The 23,311-nt window shown below is 41.0% G+C and overlaps 1 protein-coding gene across 1 annotated transcript in view; it reads left to right on the plus strand.

Moving 5' to 3' along the window:
* Ankfn1 (ankyrin repeat and fibronectin type III domain containing 1) overlaps nucleotides 1-23,311 on the plus strand; it is a 167,626-nt gene that overhangs the window by 83,875 nt on the left and 60,440 nt on the right. The window contains exons 6-8 of the mRNA XM_029565982.1: nucleotides 11,012-11,109; nucleotides 13,533-13,623; nucleotides 19,177-19,284. Of these exons, the coding sequence (XP_029421842.1) occupies nucleotides 11,012-11,109; nucleotides 13,533-13,623; nucleotides 19,177-19,284 (297 nt within the window). The remainder of the gene's footprint in view (nucleotides 1-11,011; nucleotides 11,110-13,532; nucleotides 13,624-19,176; nucleotides 19,285-23,311) is intronic.

Here is a 23,311-nt window from a genome sequence, read left to right on the forward strand (position 1 = left end):
GCAAAGGAAAATAGCTTTAGATACTTAAGTGACAATAGAATTTATTCTCATAATTGTTTTAATAGCTTTTGTATAATCCTCATCGCTATTATGTGATATAAAATGTATTTATCAAATCTGTAATCATTATGCCAAAAAATCTGAATTACTGTAATATTTTGTATATTGTTAAAACTGTAACTTTAATTGTAAAAAAAATTTTAAAAAAATTCAATAAAAATATACACTGAAAAATAAAAAAAAATGGCATTCAAGGCAGCTGATAAAAAATCAAACATTAATAACTATTTAACTATAATAGTGGGTAAGATAATCATAGCCACTATTTTCCTAGAATTAAAGGTAACTACAGAAATCTCTCATCTCCATGCTACAAAGGACAGCATTTGGTGCTCTGAGAGATAGAGTGAACACCTAAGGGTGTCTTGGGGGCTAGAAAAGACTTCTGTGCAAAAGAAATGCTATTTTAGTGATTGCTGAGGGAATAAGAAAAAGAATATGGAAGTCAGAAAAAAGAACATTTCTAGAAAAATGAACAGTACACATGAAAGTCCCGGGAGAGTAGGGAGCCTGGCATGTTTGAGGATCTAGAACTTAGAGATCAGGAGAAAAAACAAGCAGGTATGATGGAGCTCAAGGGGGAGAAGTCTCAGATCTTCTTGGGCTTGTAGAGGGACTGAAGCCTTTCAGGTTCAGTAAGGAACAATAGTGGAGGAGGGTTCTAGAAGACTGACTTTACTTCAGAGTTCTGCCACTTTAAGTTGATCAAGTTACTGAATGAATGATTTAGCCTATCTGGCAAGGATTATTAGAATAAATGATAAAATTATATATAAAAGATTGACAGATTTTTATGAAGTTTTAGGTTTCTTTCCCTGAAGATGGAGTAAATACGGGGCATCATGTGAAGTGAGGCTCAGAAATGTCCAGCTTTAAAAAAGTCCTTATTGTATAGTTCACAAGGAGCAAAATAGAACTAGGAAGAAACCAAGTTAACTTGAGCCCCAGTTCCACACTTCTGTTCATGGGAGTAGAGTAGGTGTCCAGCAGCAGTGTGGCATGGATCTTGTCCCTTTCTGTGAATAAAGGTTCATCATCTGGTAGGGCAGGGAAGCTTGAGATGTTTCTGCGGTTGGTCCTGTGGCTGGTTGATTTTAATTTCCTGAGTGTCCAAAGGAAATCGGAGTTGTGAATTAGCCACATATCTTAAACCACATATGTACGCATCAGATAGCTGCTCTTTTGTGCTCATTGCTCCCCCTTGTTTAGTGTCCCTCAGAAGTGGAAAATAGCTTGCCAGAGCATCCTTCAGGCAGCAAGGACTTCACTGCTGAAAACAAAACAAAACAAAAGTCTCAGAGAATTCCTACAGTCTTTAAAAAGCTTATGCTTCTTTAAGAAACAAAAATCAACCTAACGGTTTCTCCTCAAAGAAAAAAAAAAAAAAAGCCTAAAGAAGTGACATTCTAGCTGGACATCTTACAACTTAATTCTATGGTAGTGCTCCAGAGAAAAAGAAAAAGTGGAGGAGTTTATCTGGCTTAGTGAACTCTGAGTCTATTTTCAGTCCACAGTGTCCTAAGAGTACCTATTCATGAAGCCCAGACAATCATAAAGTAAATATAGTAACAATTTATGATAATATTCTTATAAATAATAACAAAATAAAACAATAATAACGAAGCTGAGATAGTCCACTTAGGTATGGAGCACGCTCGTGTGACTGGGAGGATAGACTAGAATTTCTTGCCATGTAACATTCAGGCTTGTTTGTCAGCCCCTGGCTCTCAAGCTGGTTGCCCAGTCAAGTCCACAGATGCCTACTTTGTACGCTATGTCCTGCACTGGTTTCTGGGCCAGCTCTAACTCAAGCAGGAAGACTGAAGGCAGGAAGCCTGGAACCCTTGCTGACCACTGCTCAGGCTTCTTAGGTAGAAAGTGCTTGGTAACTGACCTTCTGACCCAGATCCCCTCACTGTGCCACTCCTACCTCTCAAAGGGGATGAGTATTTTGTTCTTAACTACCACTATCAAAATGTTGCCCAAATTATGCCTGAAAAATCTACACCTGATACTATATCCAGCTGGTCAGTGAGTTTACCTGGGCAATCGGCTCTCACTTATCCACTGATGCAACAGTAAATGCTTAACTGGCCCTCTAAGGAAAAATGAATGCACACATGCACCCACATATGAATATGTCTGAAATGATTTTACTAATAGAAACAATAACATGATTTATAAATAATAAAATATGCAATACTCTTTATTGTAAAGTCCTTATAATCTGTTAACGCTCCCTGAATGCTTTTACTTTTATTGAACTGATGAATCTGTAGCCACCTAATAGTCATAATTAGTACGATGTCTATGTAAATGTTGGTTGACCTTTTCGTTTATTTAAAATGAAGAAACGGGGAATTGAGGAATGGCTCAGTGGTTAAGAGCACTTGCTGCTCTTGTAGAAGACCCAGGTTTGGTTCCCAGCACCAACATAGCAGCTAACAACCATCTATAACTCCAGTTTTAAGGGATCCAGTGCCCTCTTCTGGCCTCCTCAAGGCATTGCATGCACATGGTGCACTGATACACATGCAGGCAAAATATTCATACACTTAAAAATAAACAAAAATTTTAAATTAAAATTAATAAAGCCACAAAGTCCTATTTCGAATATCACTTGTCCATCAATGACAAGCAACTTCTTTGTTAAATCAAATTATAGTTTAAAAACATTGGAAGAATAAGCTGGGCACAGTGGCACACTCCATTAATCTCAGCACTCAGGAGGCAGAAGCAGGCGGATTTCTATATGATTGAGGCCAGCCTGGTCTACAGAGTGAGTTTGAGGGCAGCTGGGGCTACAAGGAGACTCTGTCTCAAAATTTCCCAATTCTTTGTACAATTTATAATGCAACTGTCATAGAGATTATTCACTTAAAATTTTTATAGCATTTATTTTTTTATTTTTGTATGTGTGCATATGTATATGTGTATGGACACGTGTGTGTCACGGCACATGTATGGAAGCCAGAGGACAACTTACAGGAGTCAGTTCTCTCCTACCATGTGAGGTCCAGTAATCAAAACTCAGATTATCAGGTTTGGCACCAAGTGGTTTTACCCACTGAGCCATCTCACAGTCTTGAAATTTTTTCATTTTAATCTCCATTATTAATATAGTTTCCATTACTTTTTAAAATCTAGACCATTAGTATTCTTGCCTTGCAAAGGAGCGAGCAGTAAATAAATTGGGCTTTGTGGGCCACATACAATCTCTGTCACGAATTCTTTAAGTGTTTCATTCACTTTATTTTTACGGTCTTTTAAAAACGCAACACACTGCCAGGCACGGTGGTGCAAGCCTTTAATCCCAGCAATCGGGAGGCAGAAGCAGGCAGATCTCCGTGAAGTGGAAGCCAACCTGGTCTCCATAGAGAGTTCCAGGCCACCTGGAGCTACAGGGAGACCAAGCTGTGATTTACATCATCTGCCGGTTTCTATAGTGTAAATATTCCCACCATGGCCAATTCCAAGATCCCAGCATGACATCACTGAACAGATAGCAAGATGTATGGGATGCAGTACTGCACAGCATTTCCATCTGAATAACAACAGATGTCAATAACCTCAGGAGCATAGAGAATAGCATTATCTACTTAACTTCACATTTATATAATTTAATTTTTAGCGATAGCTGTGCTGACAAAATTCCTAAAATTTTAGCAGTTTCTATGAGTTAGCTCCAGCCCCACATGTTACATTCCCTGTGGTACATCTGGGATCGGCTCAGCTTTCCTCCATCTCCCCATCCGTGCTGCCTGGAAAAGCCACTGGTACAGTACAGTAGTGCCAGATGTGACCCGGTGAGTGGATTTGTACTCTGTGTTCTGTGACCAGTCTGAGACCTCGCCAACACCAAGTTCAACATTCTGGGAAACTCGGTAGACAGATCTACTCAGGAAAGAGTATGCACGTGTGGGAGTGTGTCTGTCTGTCTGTCTGTCTTCCTAATATTAGAATATATATACTTCTGTTTGCTTGGGGGCTTGAGGATTACCCAGACTTCCATTGACTCCACTGGTGCAAACTGTTTAGACTTTGTCACCCCAAACTGCAGAAATCACTGAAGGAAGGTTCATTCAAAAGCACCCACCCGGGCTAGGGGGCCAGGAAAGCATCTAAGAGGCGACGCGCCGATGTGTCTTCCTGAAGCTATATCTTCCTGGAGACCATTTGGCTGGCAACAGCTGAGTTTGTGAAAGACTGCAGTATTCAAACGCATTTCATGCTAAATGTGGAAAGAGAGAGTCACTTGAAAATAGCAAGAATAATCATAATGATACCTTCCATATAGCAAACCAAGAGATCGAGAAAAAGAAACAACTCACATGTAGCCATAATATTTTAACTGTTAGCAAGGAAATTCAGAAGCAAGTGACTGATACCATAGAGCAGACCTTCGGGGCTGGCTTGTACTCACATACCGCTCACGTTTACACACCTTGGCTTCCTAACTGTAGGGCTGTGTAGCTCTAGCATGGAAGAAACAAAACTAAAAGCACACGTAGCATATGCAGATAGACAGTCCAGGCTATCTTTGTAGATGGCAGAATCTAAGAGTAAATAAACACAGCCTTCTGATTCCAACTTTTAGCAGTTGGTGCAAGAAAGCTCTCCTGGTATTGGGGGGGGGCTTTTGCCCTTAATTTAAATCATTGTTTTTCTAGGGAAATTTAATTTGGGGAAAAAAATGTTTTTCTAATTAACTGGATGACCGTGTGCTGTGCAAACAATAACGATTCTTGTTTGAAAGTAACAGTATGCCCCTGCTCCTAGGACTACCAAGGGAATTTAAAATTTAAAAAAAAAAAAATGCAAGCAACTCCGACCTCACATTTTACCAGAGCCGCACAGAATCCTCAGCCCCACAGTTTTCACGTCAGTTCCCAATTTAAAAGCCACAAGAGTTGAGTAGAGTTCGTGCTGCGGCGAGACACCTTTCTCTCATCGCTAGACACGGCTGGGCTGCGTTTGACTGCCATCTGGGTCTCAGTGGGTGCGTCCTTCCCTCCCTCTCTGGTCCTCTTGTGCTGGGCTTGGCTTGCAAGGGTAGAAACTGCACATTTAGATGGCTCAGAGGAAGATTTCATAACGCTGGTGCTGGGCTGGGCAGTCTAGCCAAATTCCATTCATTAGCTCAGGCGCCAGCGGGAGTGTGACCAGCAAGAATGCTGTTTTGGTTCCATAGAAGAGCTGATAGGAAATCGGAAGTGCCACCCCCCTTTTTTTTTTTTTTTGCTTTTTGTCTTTCTTTTTTGCTTCCTGAGAGGCAATACGGACAAGTGAAGAGTCCAGGATTCTGGACCATGGAAGCCAGGAGTTGATCGCTACCTCACCCCCAATGAATGGCACTGCTCAAGCAACTCCGGTTCTCTTTTGGACTGTTTGGCTCTGTTCTGACATTGCTCTTTCTTTTTGTAATTCTCTGCGTATCGGCTTCAGATTTGCATCTACCTTAGACTTTAAGCATACCCAGATCCAGTCTGAAGTATTCACCTGACATTCATAGCTGCTTTCAGTGCAGTGGTGAAGAGGCTTTATAGCTTTGGAGAGTGATTATTAATCACACATGGTTCCTTGGGGCCCTCAAGGAGTTTATAAACTGTAGAGGGGACTTCCAGGATCACCAAGGGAATTTAAAATTTCAAAATATAAGCAGCTCTGACCTCCTAAAGGCAAAATTCGAGACAATGAAACAAGCGCAATGTAGAAAATTTGCTACAGGGAAACTGGCAAGAATGTGTCCGTTGGGACAGCAAGGAGAGCCACAGTACCAGGCTCTGAAGGCAGAGGCAGACGCACTAGGGGAAGAGAACCGACTGAAAACAAAGCTGCAGAAGCTATGAGGCTAAGGAAAGCCGTGGGCAAAGCCGGGGTGGGAGGAGGGAAGACAGCTTTCACAGAATGCACTTCCTGAGAATGCCCAGAACAACCAAGGGCTTGAGAACACAGGAGACTTAGGGAGGATTACACAACATCAGGCTTTCTGTGTGTTTTGTTGATGTTGCTTTGTTCTGGGTTTTGGTCAACGAAAGAGAATCACCTGGACAGTGTCGCTGTGCTGTCTGTGCCTTTAGTTCTATATAGTCTTCCCTCCTCAAAAAACAGCCAGCCTGAGACTTAGGAAGGTGGGGGAATCACAGTACCCGGAGGCTTCAAACAATCCTGCTTTAGACTTTATGCTTTGCTTGTGCACCTGAACACTTCAGAGTCACGAATTTTCTACTCTTGACACTGAGTCTGTGACATTTTCCAAAACATCAAAGATTTCAGGTGGCAGGGCTGGGAGAAAAAGCTTCTAAGTTGTGTTTTAAATAGCTACCCTCGAGTCATGGGGCCGTGACAACTTTTCTGCATGCCTTAGTTGATTTTTGGTCCTATAACAAAATATCTGAGACTGAGTAATTTATAACAGAAAGAGGCTTTTCTTTTGCGTGATGGTTCTAGAAGCTAGACAGTCTAAGTGCATACTAACAACACGATCTTATGCTTCTTCAATGTATAGCAGAGAGCAGGCATGTGCAAGGGAGACGAAGAGAGGGATTGCCTTGCTTCACAACAAGCTACTCCTGTGGTAATCTGGGCCTATAAGAAATGGTCACTCATGTGAGAAAGGCATCATTAGTCCCTCTTAACCAAAACACCTCTTAAGGGCACTTCCACCTCTCAACACTGTTACAGTGGGGACCAAGTTTCAACATGACCAGGACAAACCATTCAAACCTTAGCACTGCCCAAATGGCTCAGGTAAAAATTAAATCCTAGGTAAAAATTAAATATTTATTAAAATAACAAATCTTCTCATTTAAAATACTCAATCAATATAGTGAATCACCGTTCTAAGCCAGAGCCAGAGTTTAAGGAACACGGACACCTGGGCAGTCTGTTACCATTTTTGCTAATTTTTAATTGCTATGCGCTACTGCATGATTTTACCCTGCTTCTAGTTCCCAAACCTAAATAGAAAGTCTCTCTGACCATGAACTTCAAATTTTAAGTCTTATCTAGTTTTAAAGCTCATATATGTAGCTCCAGTCCTTCGGGGATTTAGAGAAGGCATACAACCCATTTTCTCAGGACTGTACTGTGAAGTTCTAAACTACCTATATACAACTGTCCAGAGAGAGCCTGCAGGGCTGCCTTCCTAGAATTCCCAGTTGCTCTCAGTCTGATTCCTGTTCACTATCCGCTCCTTATTCTTTAGCGGGCCAGAAGCTCCACTCAACAACATGTAGTTTTGTGCCGAAAGGAATCTGCCAGCCCTAAGTGCATGCAAGGAAAGCAGACTGGCCATGCCAACAAGATTTTTTGCTGTTGCTCTCCAGTGGGACTTCCCTCTCTCAAACACCTTCACCTTTAAAACTCAGATGATTATAGGATCTCCTTAGACGACTATGTAAAACTCGCTACTAACTCCCAAAGCTGCACTCATCTCCTTACAACCTACTTCTATTTTTGTTTTGTTTTTCAAGAAACTAGGTCCTCTTATTCTGCAAAACATGTTTTTGTAAAGCACATCTCAATAGAATATAAAATTTTTGTCAGGCACACATAGTGGTTTCTTCAGAAATTTTAGACATTGTATCTTTGAGCAAATTGTCATTAATCACTTGCCAAATACTTTGTTACAATTTTCACTAACTCTCTCTCGGCTTTGTGGAAAGTCATCTGGATTGTTAGGCTGGAGTCCCAGCACTTGCTTGGAGAACTTCAGCTTGGGGCTATCACAGCAATCAATATTGCATGTGTCAATGTCAGCTAAGGATATTTTTGTTTCTAGAGTGCTCCTCGAAGACTTTGCTCTCCCTAGATGTCCTTTGCATATTTCCTACTTATTTTTGATTTGCCTTTTTTTTTATAATTCATTCTTTTGTTGCTACTACTGTTTATCTAGAATTAGTGTGTCATTTTTCTCTAATTACAAACTTCTCTCAATTTGACATTTTCTCTCCCGAGAGAGCTCCTAAAAACAAACATTTTTGAAAGTACGCACACGCATAAACACAGACACACAGACACACACGCACACACACACACACACCACCTTATCTAAAATGCTTGTGTGAGCCATGTATTGTGGCTCACACCTGTGATTGGAAGGCTGAGGCAGAAGGATTACCACCATAAGTTCAAGGCCAGTCTAGGCTACATAGTGAGGTCCAGGCTAGCCTGGAGAACAAAGTGAGACTGTGCCTCAAACAAACAAAATATATATTTATGTGTTTTAGGATATATATGATGAGATTTAGGCATGACTTGAGAGTCAATATATAACCATAATCATTCAATTCTAATTCTATTTTATAATATGTCTGAAACCTTCACATGAGAAGACTGGAGAAGATTCACATTAAAGGGAAAAAAACCTCACCATTTTGTGGAAAGTACTGTGTACTGTCTGCTCTAGGAACGTGTGTGTTTCTATGTACACATACACAAAGAATAAAATATATTTAATACCGAAGATGGAAAAAATGAGCGATTCCATTCTCTAGCTCCTTACAATCTAACAAGAGAAAATGCCACATACCATAAAACAGCAGTGTTAACATGAGCAAGGGATGTTGGGAACATTTCACTTTGTCTGAGGACTCTAGAGTTGATTTTGTTAGGGCTTACAGGATCACTGCAGTTTCACCACACAAAGGTTGAAAGATGAGCAAAAGACGTGGGCAGAAAAATACACATACTAATTAGGTAAACTGGGAGAAAGACCTTCTGGCACGTGGCCAAAGATGAGGAGTACAAGGCTGGGACCTTGAAGGCCTTGTTAAGATTTTATTTTATTCCCAAAGCAACTGGACACTGTGAAAAGATTTTAGGAGGAAGAATGAGATAATGATTTTAAACTGCAGTTCAAGCTATTGTAAGAGGATGAACTGTAAGGATGAAGAGCCAAGCAAAAAAATCAATTAGGAAGCTACTGGGTGTTGATGTTTGTGATTATAAAGGCCTGCTCCAAGATTATTATAGTGGGAGGGGGAATGGGGCGCTTATAGCAGACATTGTGGAAATGCTGTATTGTAGTCATCAACTGACTGTAAGGAAGGGGGGGAGAAGAGGCAAAGATGCTCTGAGACTTGGTGACTGGATATATGGAAATGCCATTAGCTAACACTGAGAAAACCCTCTTGGCAAGGAGAAGTACTTAGGGAACATTCAAACAGAGTGGGAGGCACTCAAGCAGAGATTTACAGGAGGAAGTGAGAGCTCAAGAGAGAGGCCAGACCTAGAATCACAGTGTTAGGACTCAGAGCCATAAAAGATAACGTCAGCATCAGGCGCAAGCACATAGAATGAAAGAAAAAGCCTAAACAAACCCCTGAGGAACATCAAAGGGAAAGAAGAAGAGACAGAATAGAGGGACAGCCCAGAGAAAAGGAAAGCTGCAAAAGCTGGGGGGCAGGAAACGTGGCAGCGTGTCCCCCAAAGGGGCTGCTGTTAACTATAGAACTCTAGGAATTTGTGGAGAGCAATTTCCAGAGAGTGAAGAAAGCAAACTGGACCCCCGGGGTGGGGGGGGGGCAATGGGGAGGAGCAGGAGATGCCCGGCTCCACAGTGAGGGAGGGAGGGATGGCCAAGGGGCAGCACATCGGGGGCTGCTGCATTTGACTCTAAAAGTAGAAGATGACAGAGGAGTGCACCAGAAATGTTCACGTCCTTGCTTATCCAAAGAGGTTCACCAGGTGATTTCAGCTCCTAAGGTCCTGCCTCATTGCAGCTTGTTCAATCCCTCTCATATATAAATAGTTACTTAAGATGCTTACCCCCTGTGATGGGCAATTCACATTTCCTGACCATGGCCTTTGGAACCAATGGGGGATATTACAAAAGAACACAGTCTCATAGAGAAATGGGATGTTAGAACTGACCGATGTAAGTGTGAATGAACATCCACTTTGGGGTTGTCAGAGGAGAAGATCATTGAACAGGTTGGCCACAAACTCCAGATCTAAGGGCTGAAGGGAAGCCAACAAGAAAGTTGGGAGAAGGCATCAGGGAGAAGAAGGGTAGAGAAGGCACTGAGGGAAGAGGGAAGGAGGAAGCAGGTAGTGAGAGAGACATCTAGTATGACACGCCGAGGGAAGAGGGAAGGAGGAAGCAGGTAGTGAGACATCCAGTATGAGGGAAGAGGGTGTTTTCAGGAGGAAGTGTCAGATGATGAATAGGAGGAAGTGAATGGAAGTGTCTCCACTGGCAGTGAGAAAGTCACTGGAACCTAGCAGAAGCATTTTCAGTGAGATAATGAGGCAGTCAGACCTGAGGAGTGAGCAGAAGGCAATGCCCTAAGGTACGCTTTCTTCTCACTTGTAGTGAAGTATTTATCTGCTGTATACCATGAACTATTGCATATGATGTGCCTGAGTGTGCACGTGTGTATGTGTGTGTCTGTGTGTGTGTGTGTGTATACACACACTCACATAGTATCTTTACACAGCAATGGTCTCAGGGATAAAATATAAGGACATTCACTCCAAAAGGACATTTCAGTTAAAGATGGTTGCCAAACACCCATGGCCTACTGTGTCATAGCTACCTTATATTTGTGTAAGCACACTAGGATGTTCTCACGAGAACAAAATTACCTAACAATGAATTTCTCACAACATATCCCTGTCATTAGGCAACGCATGACCGTGTTTAATATATATTACATCTCACATTAAGAACATCACAAAAATGTATGTACACTGTACATAAATTATATCTGTCAAAATTTAAAACTTTTTAAAGTACATAAATGAGGATCAAATTATTTATTGATTGATTCCTTTTTAAGAATAAAAAGGGTGAACTTGGAAACTGACTTGACATGCCAAGGAGGGCTGTTAGATGTACCAGGGTTACCAAAAAGGAGGGGGGAGAATGTTTTAGGGAAGGATTGTCTCTTACCGTGCTTCTAGCCCTTTTACTGAGTCTTATTCTCTCCCCTCCCTGCCCCTCCAGTGGAATGGAGTATATCTAAAGACTTCTGTCCTTTGGCTGGGGAGATCATCATGAACAATCTGCAGAACCTGAGGTGCACAATCACAGGCCTCACCAGGGTAAGTCCTCCTGGTGGATATGCCATTCTCTGCTGCTGAAATCTGTGCAGGGATGCTGGTGGCCAACACCTACTCTGGAAGCAGCAGCCAACACCCGGCCTCTGGCAGCAACTGCCACTCATTAAGCGTGATAATGTCTGGTATCCATAATCTGAATCTCACAAAGGGGTTAGCAGACAGCATGAAGCACTTTGTAAGACGCCATGTTTTAAGGAGATCAGAAGGAGACGGGCCTCATGTGAGCTCTGAGAACTGCTGCTTTCTGGATCACAGTCTAATCTTCAGGGGGATCAAAGGCTCTGAGAGATCCAATTTTGACTCCCTGTCTGATGGCAAAAATAACAGCCTCATCTAGCCCTCACCCCCACAGCCCCATTGAGATCAGTCATCAATTGGAGTCACACAATTTCCGGAGAGAAATCCTTTTCCCCTGATTAAATAGAAAAAAAATAAAACTGTCAAAATCTGCTTCTACAAAAAAAAAAAAAAAAAAAAAAAAGACACTATATATGGCAAAGCTGTAATTTCTAAGTAACTTTAACTGTGGATGAAAAACTGGAACAAGCTCTGTTTGTTTAACCAGTCTAAGCTCAAACATTAGTCACTTATGGAATTCTGAACCACATATGAGGATATAAAATGCAAAAAATAAAACATCTAGGAAATCAGTTCAAACGGAAAGAAATGGCATTTCTTCAAACAATTAAAATACAAAAGATTTTTAAAATCATTTTTAATCAAAATTTTTTAAAGGTGACCTCAAACCTGAAAATTTGAAATCTAATTCAAATAAGTAATACCTTAAGTCTTTCATTTCAGAGGAATAGGATACTTCTGTTGTTTTCTTAATGGTTAGCTAATTAAAATGTTTATTGGTAATATATAATCCCAAAACCCAGAATTAAAAAGCCCCATTTTGTTGCATCCAGCATATTCTAAGAGAATCTTGGTGGTTTGATCACCACCAAGAATCCTGACTTTTAGTCCTAATCGCACATCTACACCAGGGGCCAGATCTGTGGATTACCAGAGCAAACAAACCCCTGAGTGGGTGGCCCCCAGAGATGTTATCAGCAAAAGACAGGCTCCAACACCATGGTTCACATGGTGGAAGAGGGCCAGGAGGAACCCCAGGGAGTTTCCACTACTTAAAAGAAAAAAAGTGATATGGTGATAAAAATGGAAAACTCGCCATAGAGGCTTTCGCTAATATCTAAACTAGTTTCTATAGGGATTAGGTTTTTCCACTTGGCCATCCAATGAGGGCAATGCAGACATTATCCTAACCATGTAAAAAGTTGATTTATACATCTACATAATCCCTATAACCCTGAGGTGCATAGAAACCCATTTTCTATGCTAGAAAAAAAGTTTAACTTTGTAACATGTTAAGGCAGTATTATTAAATCCTCAGCAAAACTCCACAAAGATGTACTACTTTTTAAGTTCAAACACCATTTTACAATTTTTGCAAGCAATGTTTTATCCAACACTGGCTTCTCAAGGCCTCCTTTCAATTCTCAGGGGGGAAAAAAAGAAGAAAAGAAACCTCAAAGCAAAAAATAAAACCATACAAAACATTTTGAAGGATTATCAATAAGCAAAAACAACTCCTTAATTCTTAACGCCATAGAAAGGTGTTAAAGAATATGAGCCATTGTTTTTTTAATAATGCTTTAAAGCTGATGTTGCATCAAAGAATTGATTTTTTTAGTGATTGAACAGGATATTTATTGCACATTGTTTATTGTGAAACAATCCCAGTATCCACCAGTGGAAGACTGATTAAATAAATGAAGCCATGGGCTCACAGTGAAGTACTATGCAACCACTCAAAGAATGAGGTCAGCCTTTCATGCACTAATCTGAAAAGATATTTATTAAAGCTTGTTAATTTTCTAAAGTTGACCAGCTAAAGGAGCCTGATGGCTATTGCCTCTGGGGAGAGAAAAATAAGTAGAAAGAGGTGGTAGCAGTGGGGGATTGTGTTTTTAACAAACCTTGTAAAACTGTGGGCTTTAAAAATTGATAGAGGCTGGAGAGATGGCTCAGTAGCTAAGAGCACTGACTGCTCTTCCAAAGGACCCAGGTTCAGTTCCCAGCATCCACCTGGGGGCTCTCAACCATCCATAACTCCAGTTCCAGGAGACCTGATGCTCTCTTCTGGCCTCCACGGGCACTGCACACACGGATACACTTATATACATGCCAGTAAAAACACTCATACACATAAAAAATTAATTAAGTTAAATAAATTACTTAATTAAATTGGTATATAATTTAAGGGCATGAGGAGTCAGAAAGCATAATTATGGCATTTCAATGCTGAAATCAAAAATATATAGAGAAATTAAGCGGGTTTTCAAATATGAAAATGATAAATTACAATGCCTGATGTATTATCCTATTTCAATTCTTTGCAGGGCCAACAATATTTTGTTCAAGTCTCAGCCTACAACATGAAAGGATGGGGACCAGCTCAGACCACGACACCAGCGTGTGCCTCTCCCTCTAGTAGGTGATAGCTACTTCTAGAATGGCAACAGGCTCAACTATTCCATCTCTAAGATGTCCCTGCCAATCCCTTCTCCTACCTCTGGGCAGCAGCTGGACTACAGAACAATGATTCTTATGTAGAAATGTTTCCAGGAAGGCAGCTCTTCCCAGGAGTGGGGAGAGAATTTGGAATCACAAAGACTGAGTTTGATAGTTATGCTAGCTTTCATTAGTTGCTACCTTCAAATGTTACTGAAACTCTCAGAGCCTCAGTTCAACATCTGTAGAATAGGTCTAATCACATTTTTTCCACAGGGCTTTGTGGGGATGGAAAGAACACCAGGAGACTGGCCAGCCCAAAATATGTACAGACCATTTTAGTTCTCATCTTCCCTTCCATCCCCAATGGACATATCACATTGATTTCTTTACAGAATGAAATCAAACATATTTTACTTATCTGACATTCTGTCAAGAGAAAGGCTTTTTATTAACAATCACCCTACAACAAATACAGTATGAAACATTTGTAATGGTGCATGAGGAAACCCAGCAAAGACCTCTTCTAATCATCTGAAGATTAATAATTTCTGCCTGGTGTGTTTGATAACTCTCTGTTAAACAGAAAGTTTTAATAATGAGAACAAACATCTGCAGACAGACCAGAAAGTAGATTTTCTTTCTGAATAGTTCAGTGCTCTGGGTTGCATTTTCATTTTTAAAAAAATCATTAGTATTATAGTTAAAAGTGGTATCATATGCTTTTTATGAGAGTACAAGTGACTTAATCATTTATTGAATACAATTTACTGTATTATATCAAATGCCTTAGGGATATATATTTCCTTTCACCTCATATTACATAGCTGAGAATCTAATTTAAGAAAACAGAGATGCAGATAAGCAATTATGCACAAAATTGTGTCCTGAATCTGTATATTAATAATAGCAAAATATCACGTGTGAGGAAAACAAATATCCCATGTTAGTTCAACAGTGAACGTACATATTCAAATCCATAGTATAGCATGAAACAGTCACTAAAAAGATGTGTTTTAAAAGCATTCATTGTGTATAAGTGTAGAAGAAATTCTTACAATATAGGCTTTATGTAAAAAATAATAATACAAAAATGTAGGGGCTCTAGTATAATATTTCACCGTTAGTTTATAATTAGATATGATGTATCTATGTACCTTGATAATTATCAAAATTAATCAGTGGGAGTGGGAAGATAGCTCAGTCAATAAAGTATATGCCACAGAAGTTTGAGGACCTGAGTTTGATCCCCAAACCCATGTGAAAAATACAGATGTGGTAGCACCCACTGGTAATCCTAGTGCTGGGGAGAAGGGCTAGCAGAAACAGAAGAATCCTTGGACAGTCCAGCCAATTCCACATTCAGGGACAGACACTTCTCAAAAATCAAGATGGACAGCAAATGTAGAAGGCACTCAAGTTTGATCTCTGGCCTACACCCCCCCACACACACACACACGCATCATGCATGCATATGCACATACACACACAAACTGGGCATTTGGGTTATGAGATAATGGGGGTTTTCAGTTTTCTGGTATACATGTTTATATTTTTCAAATCTCATAACATTTTACCTAAAACCAAGGATGAATCAGGTGATAAATTGTGGGCTTTACTTTCAATATCTCTCCAAATCTTCATAGTAGTCCTTCATCCTCCCTCCTGCCTTATAAACAGGCATTGTCATTATCATTTATATTACTGTTAACCTAGAGATAACCTGTAGAAAACTTATTCCATTCATCACATTAATCTAAGCACTTTACATGGATTGCTTCCATTGACTGATGAAGAAACCATTAACATAGAGGCACATTCACATAGTACAACCTTTGAACTGAGATTCAGAGATGTAGGCTCTAAGGTCAAATCACTGGTACATGCCTGAGTCATGATTCAAACCTGGACTGATCATGTCTCCTGTGGTAACTAGAGACCCAGTATCAGGCATATCAGACAGACAAGCAGCCTAAGGGCCAACCAACCATGCCTACCACCTCCAGTAGAATCAGATGGTTATAAGGAGTCATCCAAGACCTTGGACCACCAATGCTAGAGCTCTCCAAGGCCTCTGACTCCTTCTCCATTTAATGATTTAATCAGTTTATTCTGACATTTTTATTACTAAAGATTTATCAGAAACACTCACTGAGAATAAAGATTAAGACACTAAGGAACCAATCCTATTGGCAAGGATAGGAGTGTGTGGATTATTAGAGATAGAACAATAGAAAATACAGAAAAGCATGTCACACACACACACACACACACACACACACACACACACACACACTCTTGATTGACCTGGAAGCACAGTAGGAAGAAACCTATTCCAAAGGCATACCCACACAAATTCTGATCTGCATTTACTTACAAAGCTCAGATATCGGGTTCTACGAGTTGTAAGTTCTATTCAGATGCTCTCCCTCATTTGCGGAGCTCTCTCCAGAATGACAAGAACAGTTGTCCCAGGCAAAGAGGAGTCACTTATTTATTGGAAATTAACATAGTGGCTATCACGGCTTTCTCAAACAGCATGTCTGATTTGCAAGGGTAACTGGTAAAGCGCTGAAACACTAGCCTATGGTTATTGTTGCTTCAGACTGTGCCGTATCTCTTGGAAAGAACAATATAAAAACACTCCTGTTCTATTTATAAGCAGAGTATGACATTGGGATGTAACGAGTATCAGTATTCAGATATTTACTAGACGACAATGTACTCTAACATGACAGAGTAATTGGAAATTTGGTAATATGTTCCAGTAAGCTATAAAAGTTTTTTATATTTTTACAAAAGGCCTTAATGTGTTTTTATAGACTTATGTTATATGGTATGGTACATAATAAGAGAAAAGCGCCCAGACAGGCTTGTCTGAGTTACGATCAGGAAAACCTTGATATGGCCAGTGAATGTAAGCTCTGCATTGTGTTGCAATTGAAGTGTCTCATTACCAGAACAGTGAGCTGTATTATGTGGCACAATCTGCTCTTTTCCTACCATGCTGAGTTTATTCCTGTCAGGTTCCTGATTTCTTAATATATTTTCAACTCTCTCCCTCATCCCTGAAGTCTCTTATTTTATGTAGTCATCAGAATTTTCCAAACACGTATGAGAAAAACTCATTCTTTCCAAAACGTTGGCATTGTTCAGGGCTCACTTGGACTGCAATTTAGCATTAGCAATTTCTTCTGTATCATAAAGTCATCAGATGGGACTCGCTTCTGATGTAATAGGGCTGAGCTGGAAAGCCTAGACCCACTTCACCGCCTCTTGCATTGTCAGCAACGTTAAGACTCATTAGAATGTATGAGCACATTCAGGCCCATGTGGTAATCCAGCCACCCAAGAGTCTAACCCAAGCACAAACTCTTGCTCATCCTCATCACAACACAGACATTGGAGAGGCACAAATCCAAAGAAACAATAACCCACGTGAGCCTGTGAAGGCAATGTGTATTCTCATTATGTCCAGATGCAAGGGGTGTTAGATAGAAATAGTCCAAGGCCCTAGAGCTACTTTTCCAGGTTTCCCAGTAAAAAGAGCCTTCCCTACCCCAGCCTACCTGAACACTGTCATGCTCCTCTTCAAAATGCCTCACCAACATCATACGAGTGTCTCCCACGTACCTGGATGATACTTTACTCCCATTCTTTCTTTTCAACCTCAACCTCCAAAAGAGATTAAAAACTGACTCTACAGAGAAGAAAAACGAGGCAAAGAGAAGTTCAGTCATGGTTCTTGCCCACAAGGAACAGAGCCTACAAAAGGCACCTATGCCAATTTTCTGTCTCCAGAGTTGACCACAACTAAGCCTCAACAGACAAATTCCAACAAAGCTCTGACTCTCCTGCCCAAAAGAAAAAATAAATGTGTGTAGTGTAGTAAAATGAGAATGAGCACTAACTACATCGAAGGCCGCTGGACCACGCATCACCCTGGCTGGGCCACGCATCACCCTGGCTGGGCCACCAAGCCTGTGAAACGGCTGAATGGGGTGGGGAGTGTCTCTGGGCCTCAGTCTTCCTGAAGGTGAAATGAAGGACTGCACATGGGAGAGAAAAGGAAGAAAGCAGGATTAGTTAAGTCTCTGAGGCCCACTTCTTCTTAGATAATCATCACATAGGGTAACAAGTGATGTTTTCATACTGAATAGCCTTCAAGCCTTGTTTACAGAATGCCTGTCATGTAATAGGCATCGTGCCAGTTACCTAATATACTTCTCATTTCATCTCATAAAACTCTCACAAAACAGACACTATCCTCGTTTTTCAAATTAAGGAGTGGAGGCTCTGTTGACGTAAATGACTTGCCTGCCGTGAGCCGGGAATGGGAAGAGTCAGTGTTCACATCAGGGTTTAGCGTACCCCACAACCTGGCTTTACCTTACTCTACCTTACCTGGCTTGCACCCTCCCGAGGTTAAACGGACCCTATAACTGTGTCCCCCCTAACCTCTGCACCCCTGAGCCTCAGCTGAACCACAACGGGCTATCTTCAGTAAAGCACTTAAGTGTCTAATGAAGGCTGACTACTGTAAAACAACTCTGTCAGGGTGGGAATTTGAAAGGACTGTAACTACTTTAAGTGAACTAACTGGCTTTTCTAAGGTAGCGTGACTAGCCTTTACAGAGACACACTTGAAGTTGTTGCTTTTGAAAAGCTCAGAAAGGAAAACCAGGGGAGAGAAAATAGGAGCAGGGATGGACAATGAAATGACTGACCTCCTGGAAAAAAAACCTAAAACCTAAAGCTGGAGACAGCAGAATTACAATCTTGACATTAGTCCCACATGAGTTATTACTCTTGATATCATTATAACCAAATGGAATGAAAAGAGAAGGGGGAGAGAAATCTCAGAGGGGACTGCAATTTAAATTTGCCATGTAAGCTAATACTGTATATTTAGAGACTGAGCAGACAGGGTGGTTGGTGGCTCAGAGTATGTGCAGGGGTTGCTGTGCCAGCTAACCAAAGCAGACATTCATTAGAGCAAAATGTAGATTTCCATTTCTTGGCATCTGACAAGGGCTCTTTCCTTGGAAAGAAATGTCAATTTGGCCAAAAGTGTGAAACCTACAATAAAAGCATTGGGACTGTGGATTTCATCTAGTCTGCACATTCCCGCCCCTGTCTTTCCTACTGTGGAAATCCAGTTGAGACTTGGGGTGGTGCGTCAAGAGGTGGCAGGGGAACTGATCGGGACAGTGGATGCTAAAAAGGAAAGAAGAGCTAGGAGAGGAGATACTGGACTCCCAAATTAACTATTTTCTTATGGCTCCCAAGTACTATTTTCTCTAGCCCCCCAGATGCCCGACACAAGAAGCCAACCACAATTACTGTTTTTCACAGGGCCCTGCACGATGGCAGCTTCCAAACGTTTGGTGTTGCCTGCCAGGTTTGCGTGTGCTGGGTTCTCATCCGCGGAGCCTGTGGGTAGTGAGTAGAAAACCCCAGCACCTCAGGCGGGGAGGGAAGAGGCTGTCTCTGCTTTAAAATTTCCCTCTGTTTGTTTCTTTTGTTCAATAGACTGGAAAGACTATGACGACAGAGAGCCCAGACACCAGGGACAGAGCGAGGTTCTGGAGAGTCTGCTGCAGCAGGTCCGAGCCCTTCATCAGCGTCACAGCTGCCGGGGTAAGGATAAAATCTGCGCTGGGCCATCGACTGAGGTCTCGGTGGCGCCGGTAATTTTAGCAGTTTCCTAGCGGGGTCATACCTTCTCGTTCATCAGGGAGAGAGAGATATTAATATTTGTACATCTGGAATCACTTTACAGCACTATCTTGCTTTAACCCTTCCACAGAGCCTCCCTCTCCTTTCCTCCCTTCCCTTCCCTTTCTCTGTCCTTCTCTCCACAGGAACAGTTTGAAAATAATCACAAGAAAAGCAGCTGCTGTTATCAATTTTCTTCTCTTGGCATTGGCCTTCCGCAAGACTCCTCCGTGTGTCTTTCGAGACAACCTCTCTCCCTCCACACTTGCCCCCAAGAAAAATTCCCTAAGCATGGCCCAAGGAGCTCAGACAATGATAATGACAATAATAGGCCTTCAAATCTATTGATGATATAGTTTACAATGCAATTTCACATCCACCACATCAATTTCATCCTCATTTTGGTAGTTACAGGAGAGGCTACTTGACTTGCCCAAGCTGTGGCCTGGGCTTTGTGGTCCCATTTCTGTCCCCCTTGCCTCACATCAGGACTGGACACTGAACTTTAATCCCACCCTGAACTTTAGTCTTCCTTCATCCCACTGTTCTGGTGGAAAGTAGAGCTCACCTCCTCCAGACTGTAGCCCCACTTCACCCAGAGAATCTGGAAGGTGCTTTTAAAAGCTTCTCTGTTGCTTGGGCTGTTCAGATGGGACAGGGTCAGGTTTCTGATCTGTGTAATGATTCGTGGAAGAGGCACTTAGTTTTATTTGGAGAATTAAAGCCTCCATAAAGTTTTCATTTTCCATGCTCCCATCAGATCTCCAACTACTCTGTGCTCTCTAGACTCAGGGCACTGCTGAGCCAGCTGGGTAAGAAATCCCTGGCTGAAACTAAGAGAAGCTGTGCTAGCTGTGTTTGGACTAGGTATAAATCATACTTAGCATTAGCAAAAAAGGTTTCCCAATTACTGTATAGCTGTGACAACAGGGCCCTTCAGAAATGTTGGCTCTAGCTGGAGATGAGGACAAGTGTTTGCAAGAAAATGATGTTTTTCTAATGAGTGGTTCATTAGGAGACGTAAATATGCATGAAAACAGCTGGAGAAGGAAAACCAAGTGGGATTTTCATTCCTGGAGCTCTAAGAAGACTTGACCCAAAACAGGACCTGCAACATTCCATACTGACCAAAGTTCATTGAGTTCTGGGTTTGTAGGGCTCACTTAACCAAGCAGGCTGTCACCTGGGCAGCTTTCTCTTCTGCCTCTCCATTGCCTCCTGCCCACTGGCTCCTGTACGGAAGCAAAGGGAATATAGGAATTGGACAGACGGCACTCAGAAATCCATAGCCACTTTGCGGTTGGTCTTTGTCCGAGGAGGGAAGCTGAAACTGCCAGGGAAGACTGTACTTTGGGTTGTTTATTAGTAAGGACTCTGATGTTTTCCCTATTGCTCTCTAATAACAAAGAATTTATTTCCTGGACAATCCAATTATTTCTATAGCTTCCATGCAACTCTGTTGTGCACATGCTTTTATCCCATAGGAATATAAATGTACACATATTATTAGGTCTAATTTAACTAAAGCACAAAGTAGACCTTCCCACAAAAGGACTTTCTTTAATATAGTAATACGTATCCTGGACACTGAAACAACACCCAAAATGTGTTCCAAAGAAGTAGAGGTTCTGAAAGGTGCTCAGTGAAAACGGGTCTCTGGTCAGGTAAACTTGGGAAATCCTAACCTCTTCATTCCTCTCTTGGAAATGTAAAGACTATGATACAGAGACCTAGAAAATTTAAACAAGCATTTTCCAAATTCTTCAGTCATATAAAACCTTTTCCAGAGAATTAGTATTCTATGGTGTAAACTTTAGGAAATGTTGAGATAAATGTCAAGATAAAATAAATTACCTCACTCAAAAAAAAAAAAAAAAAAGAAAAGAAATGATTCTAAGATGATTTAACATAGCTCTGGGTTTGAAAGGAAAGACAGAGGATAGTGTAAAGATTGATTACAGAGAACTATGAAATTGTTATTTAAAATATTTTACTACATTGAGATACTGTGGTTTATTGGAAAGTGTTTGTTTGTTTGTTTGTTTTTTGAGGCAGGGTCTCCCTGTAGCCTCAGCTGGCCTGGAACCCACTATGTAGACCCATTGCTCTCAACCTCACAGAAATCCACCTTCCTCTGCCTCCTGAGTGCTAGGATTAAAGACATGCACCACCAAGCCTGGTTGACATAAACCTTTAAACGCTTTACAATTAAAACTTAATAAACTTTGGAATTAGAAAAAAATTATTATCTGGGGGCTAGAGAGATGGCTCAGCAGTTAAGACACTGGTTGTTCTTGCAGAAGATCAGGGTTCGAATCCCAGCACCCACATGCCAGCTAACAACTGTCCATAACTCCAGTCCCAGGGGATCCGACAGCCTCTTCTGACCTCCACGGACATTGCAGGACACAAGTGCGCTTACCTATATGCAGGCAATACAGGCATACACATAAAAAATAAAGATAATAAATAAAATTTTAAAAATTATCCTAAATCTGCGTTCTACCACTTCCTAACTTTGATCACAGCTTCTTCATTAGAAAAATTAGGATATCTTACTTGCAGGGTTATTGCCAGGATTGAATAGGCAATGGATCGAGTGCACCCAGCACAAACTCAAGCTTATTTTTCAACCACTGTTCTTACAAGTGAAGAATGGAGCCACTCTTCAGCCACGGTGCTTGACTTAACCTGGAGCATGAGCTGAGTCCTCAATGAATACACAGCATTATTCCAAGTGCAGAAACAATAAGAAAATATCTCTGTTCCTACCAAAATCCTACACAGGCAGTATCAAAACCCTCCATCAATTCCTGCATTTTAGTTAAACTGCTGGCTATGACTTATCTGCATATTCAGTACTGGGATGCAAATTCAAGGAAGATGTAGGTGACGCATTATTGTTCACGCAGCTCAACACACATGACTATAAAGAAGATAACTGTCTTCATCACAGCAGTATCCTATAGGAGTGGATTTCAATTATCATCCAACAATTCAACTTGCCAAACACAAACTAAAAACCTGCCCACTATATGTGGCATAAAACAAACTCCCCATGCTCGAAACACTTATAAGCTAGAGAACTACAGTGCTCAATAAGAACCTGTGCTCCAGAGCTCTGAGCCAAGCAGAGTACAGTGTAAAATCCACAGGAGAGCTTAGGAGAAAAGTGAGTTTAGACACTCTGTTAATCAAGATGAATATATTATGCTCCAATATCCAAATAATCTGCTCCAACATGAATTTTCCCACATGCTATGCATCTAGCACTAGTCTGCTGGGGAAGTTCTGTGTTATCCTCTCTATTTGTCATTAGCTCTCACCAAGGGAAAGCAGCTTAAAGAGCTCATACTTGCAAAAGTTGGTACCGGTCACTGATGCTCAAAACTGACTGGCCAGAACTGGTCACACGCCCGATCCGAGCCAAGCCTAAGGGCTCCCTTCTGTTAGCACTGCTCTCTTTAAGAAGAGACATGGTTACATTCAAAGATTTGTATAGGTTGGAGAATTTGGAAAGGGAGTGAATGGCCAACTCACATTACAGGAACAATGACAAATTTCACATTATTGTTGAAGCTCGGTTGTAGTTTTGTCCGGAAACAATATTTAAAATTATAGTAGACATATAGAAATTCGAATTTATATTCTAATACATAAGTATATATTTTACTTTGAGAACTCTAACCATGTGTCCAAGACAGAAGAGAGCTGGACTATTCAGTCCCTTCTATAGTTGGTTTCCTTTCCCAACTGGTAGAAGTGCCTCTTAGCTTTCTTTTTATATTCTTAAATGAATTTTTAAATCTTTGTTTTTATCTGTCATATATAACTAAGTTTTATGTGGCTATACCATATCTCTGAGGCTAGATTACCTGAGCTCAGATTCAGGCAGGTGTTCACCAGTTGTGTCAACCTGTGGCACTTGCAAAACCCCTCTGTGCTTCAC

This window comes from Nannospalax galili, unplaced genomic scaffold (genome assembly GCF_000622305.1).
Source record: "Nannospalax galili isolate Female #2095 unplaced genomic scaffold, S.galili_v1.0 scaffold95, whole genome shotgun sequence".
Classification (NCBI taxonomy): Eukaryota; Metazoa; Chordata; class Mammalia; order Rodentia; family Spalacidae; genus Nannospalax; species Nannospalax galili.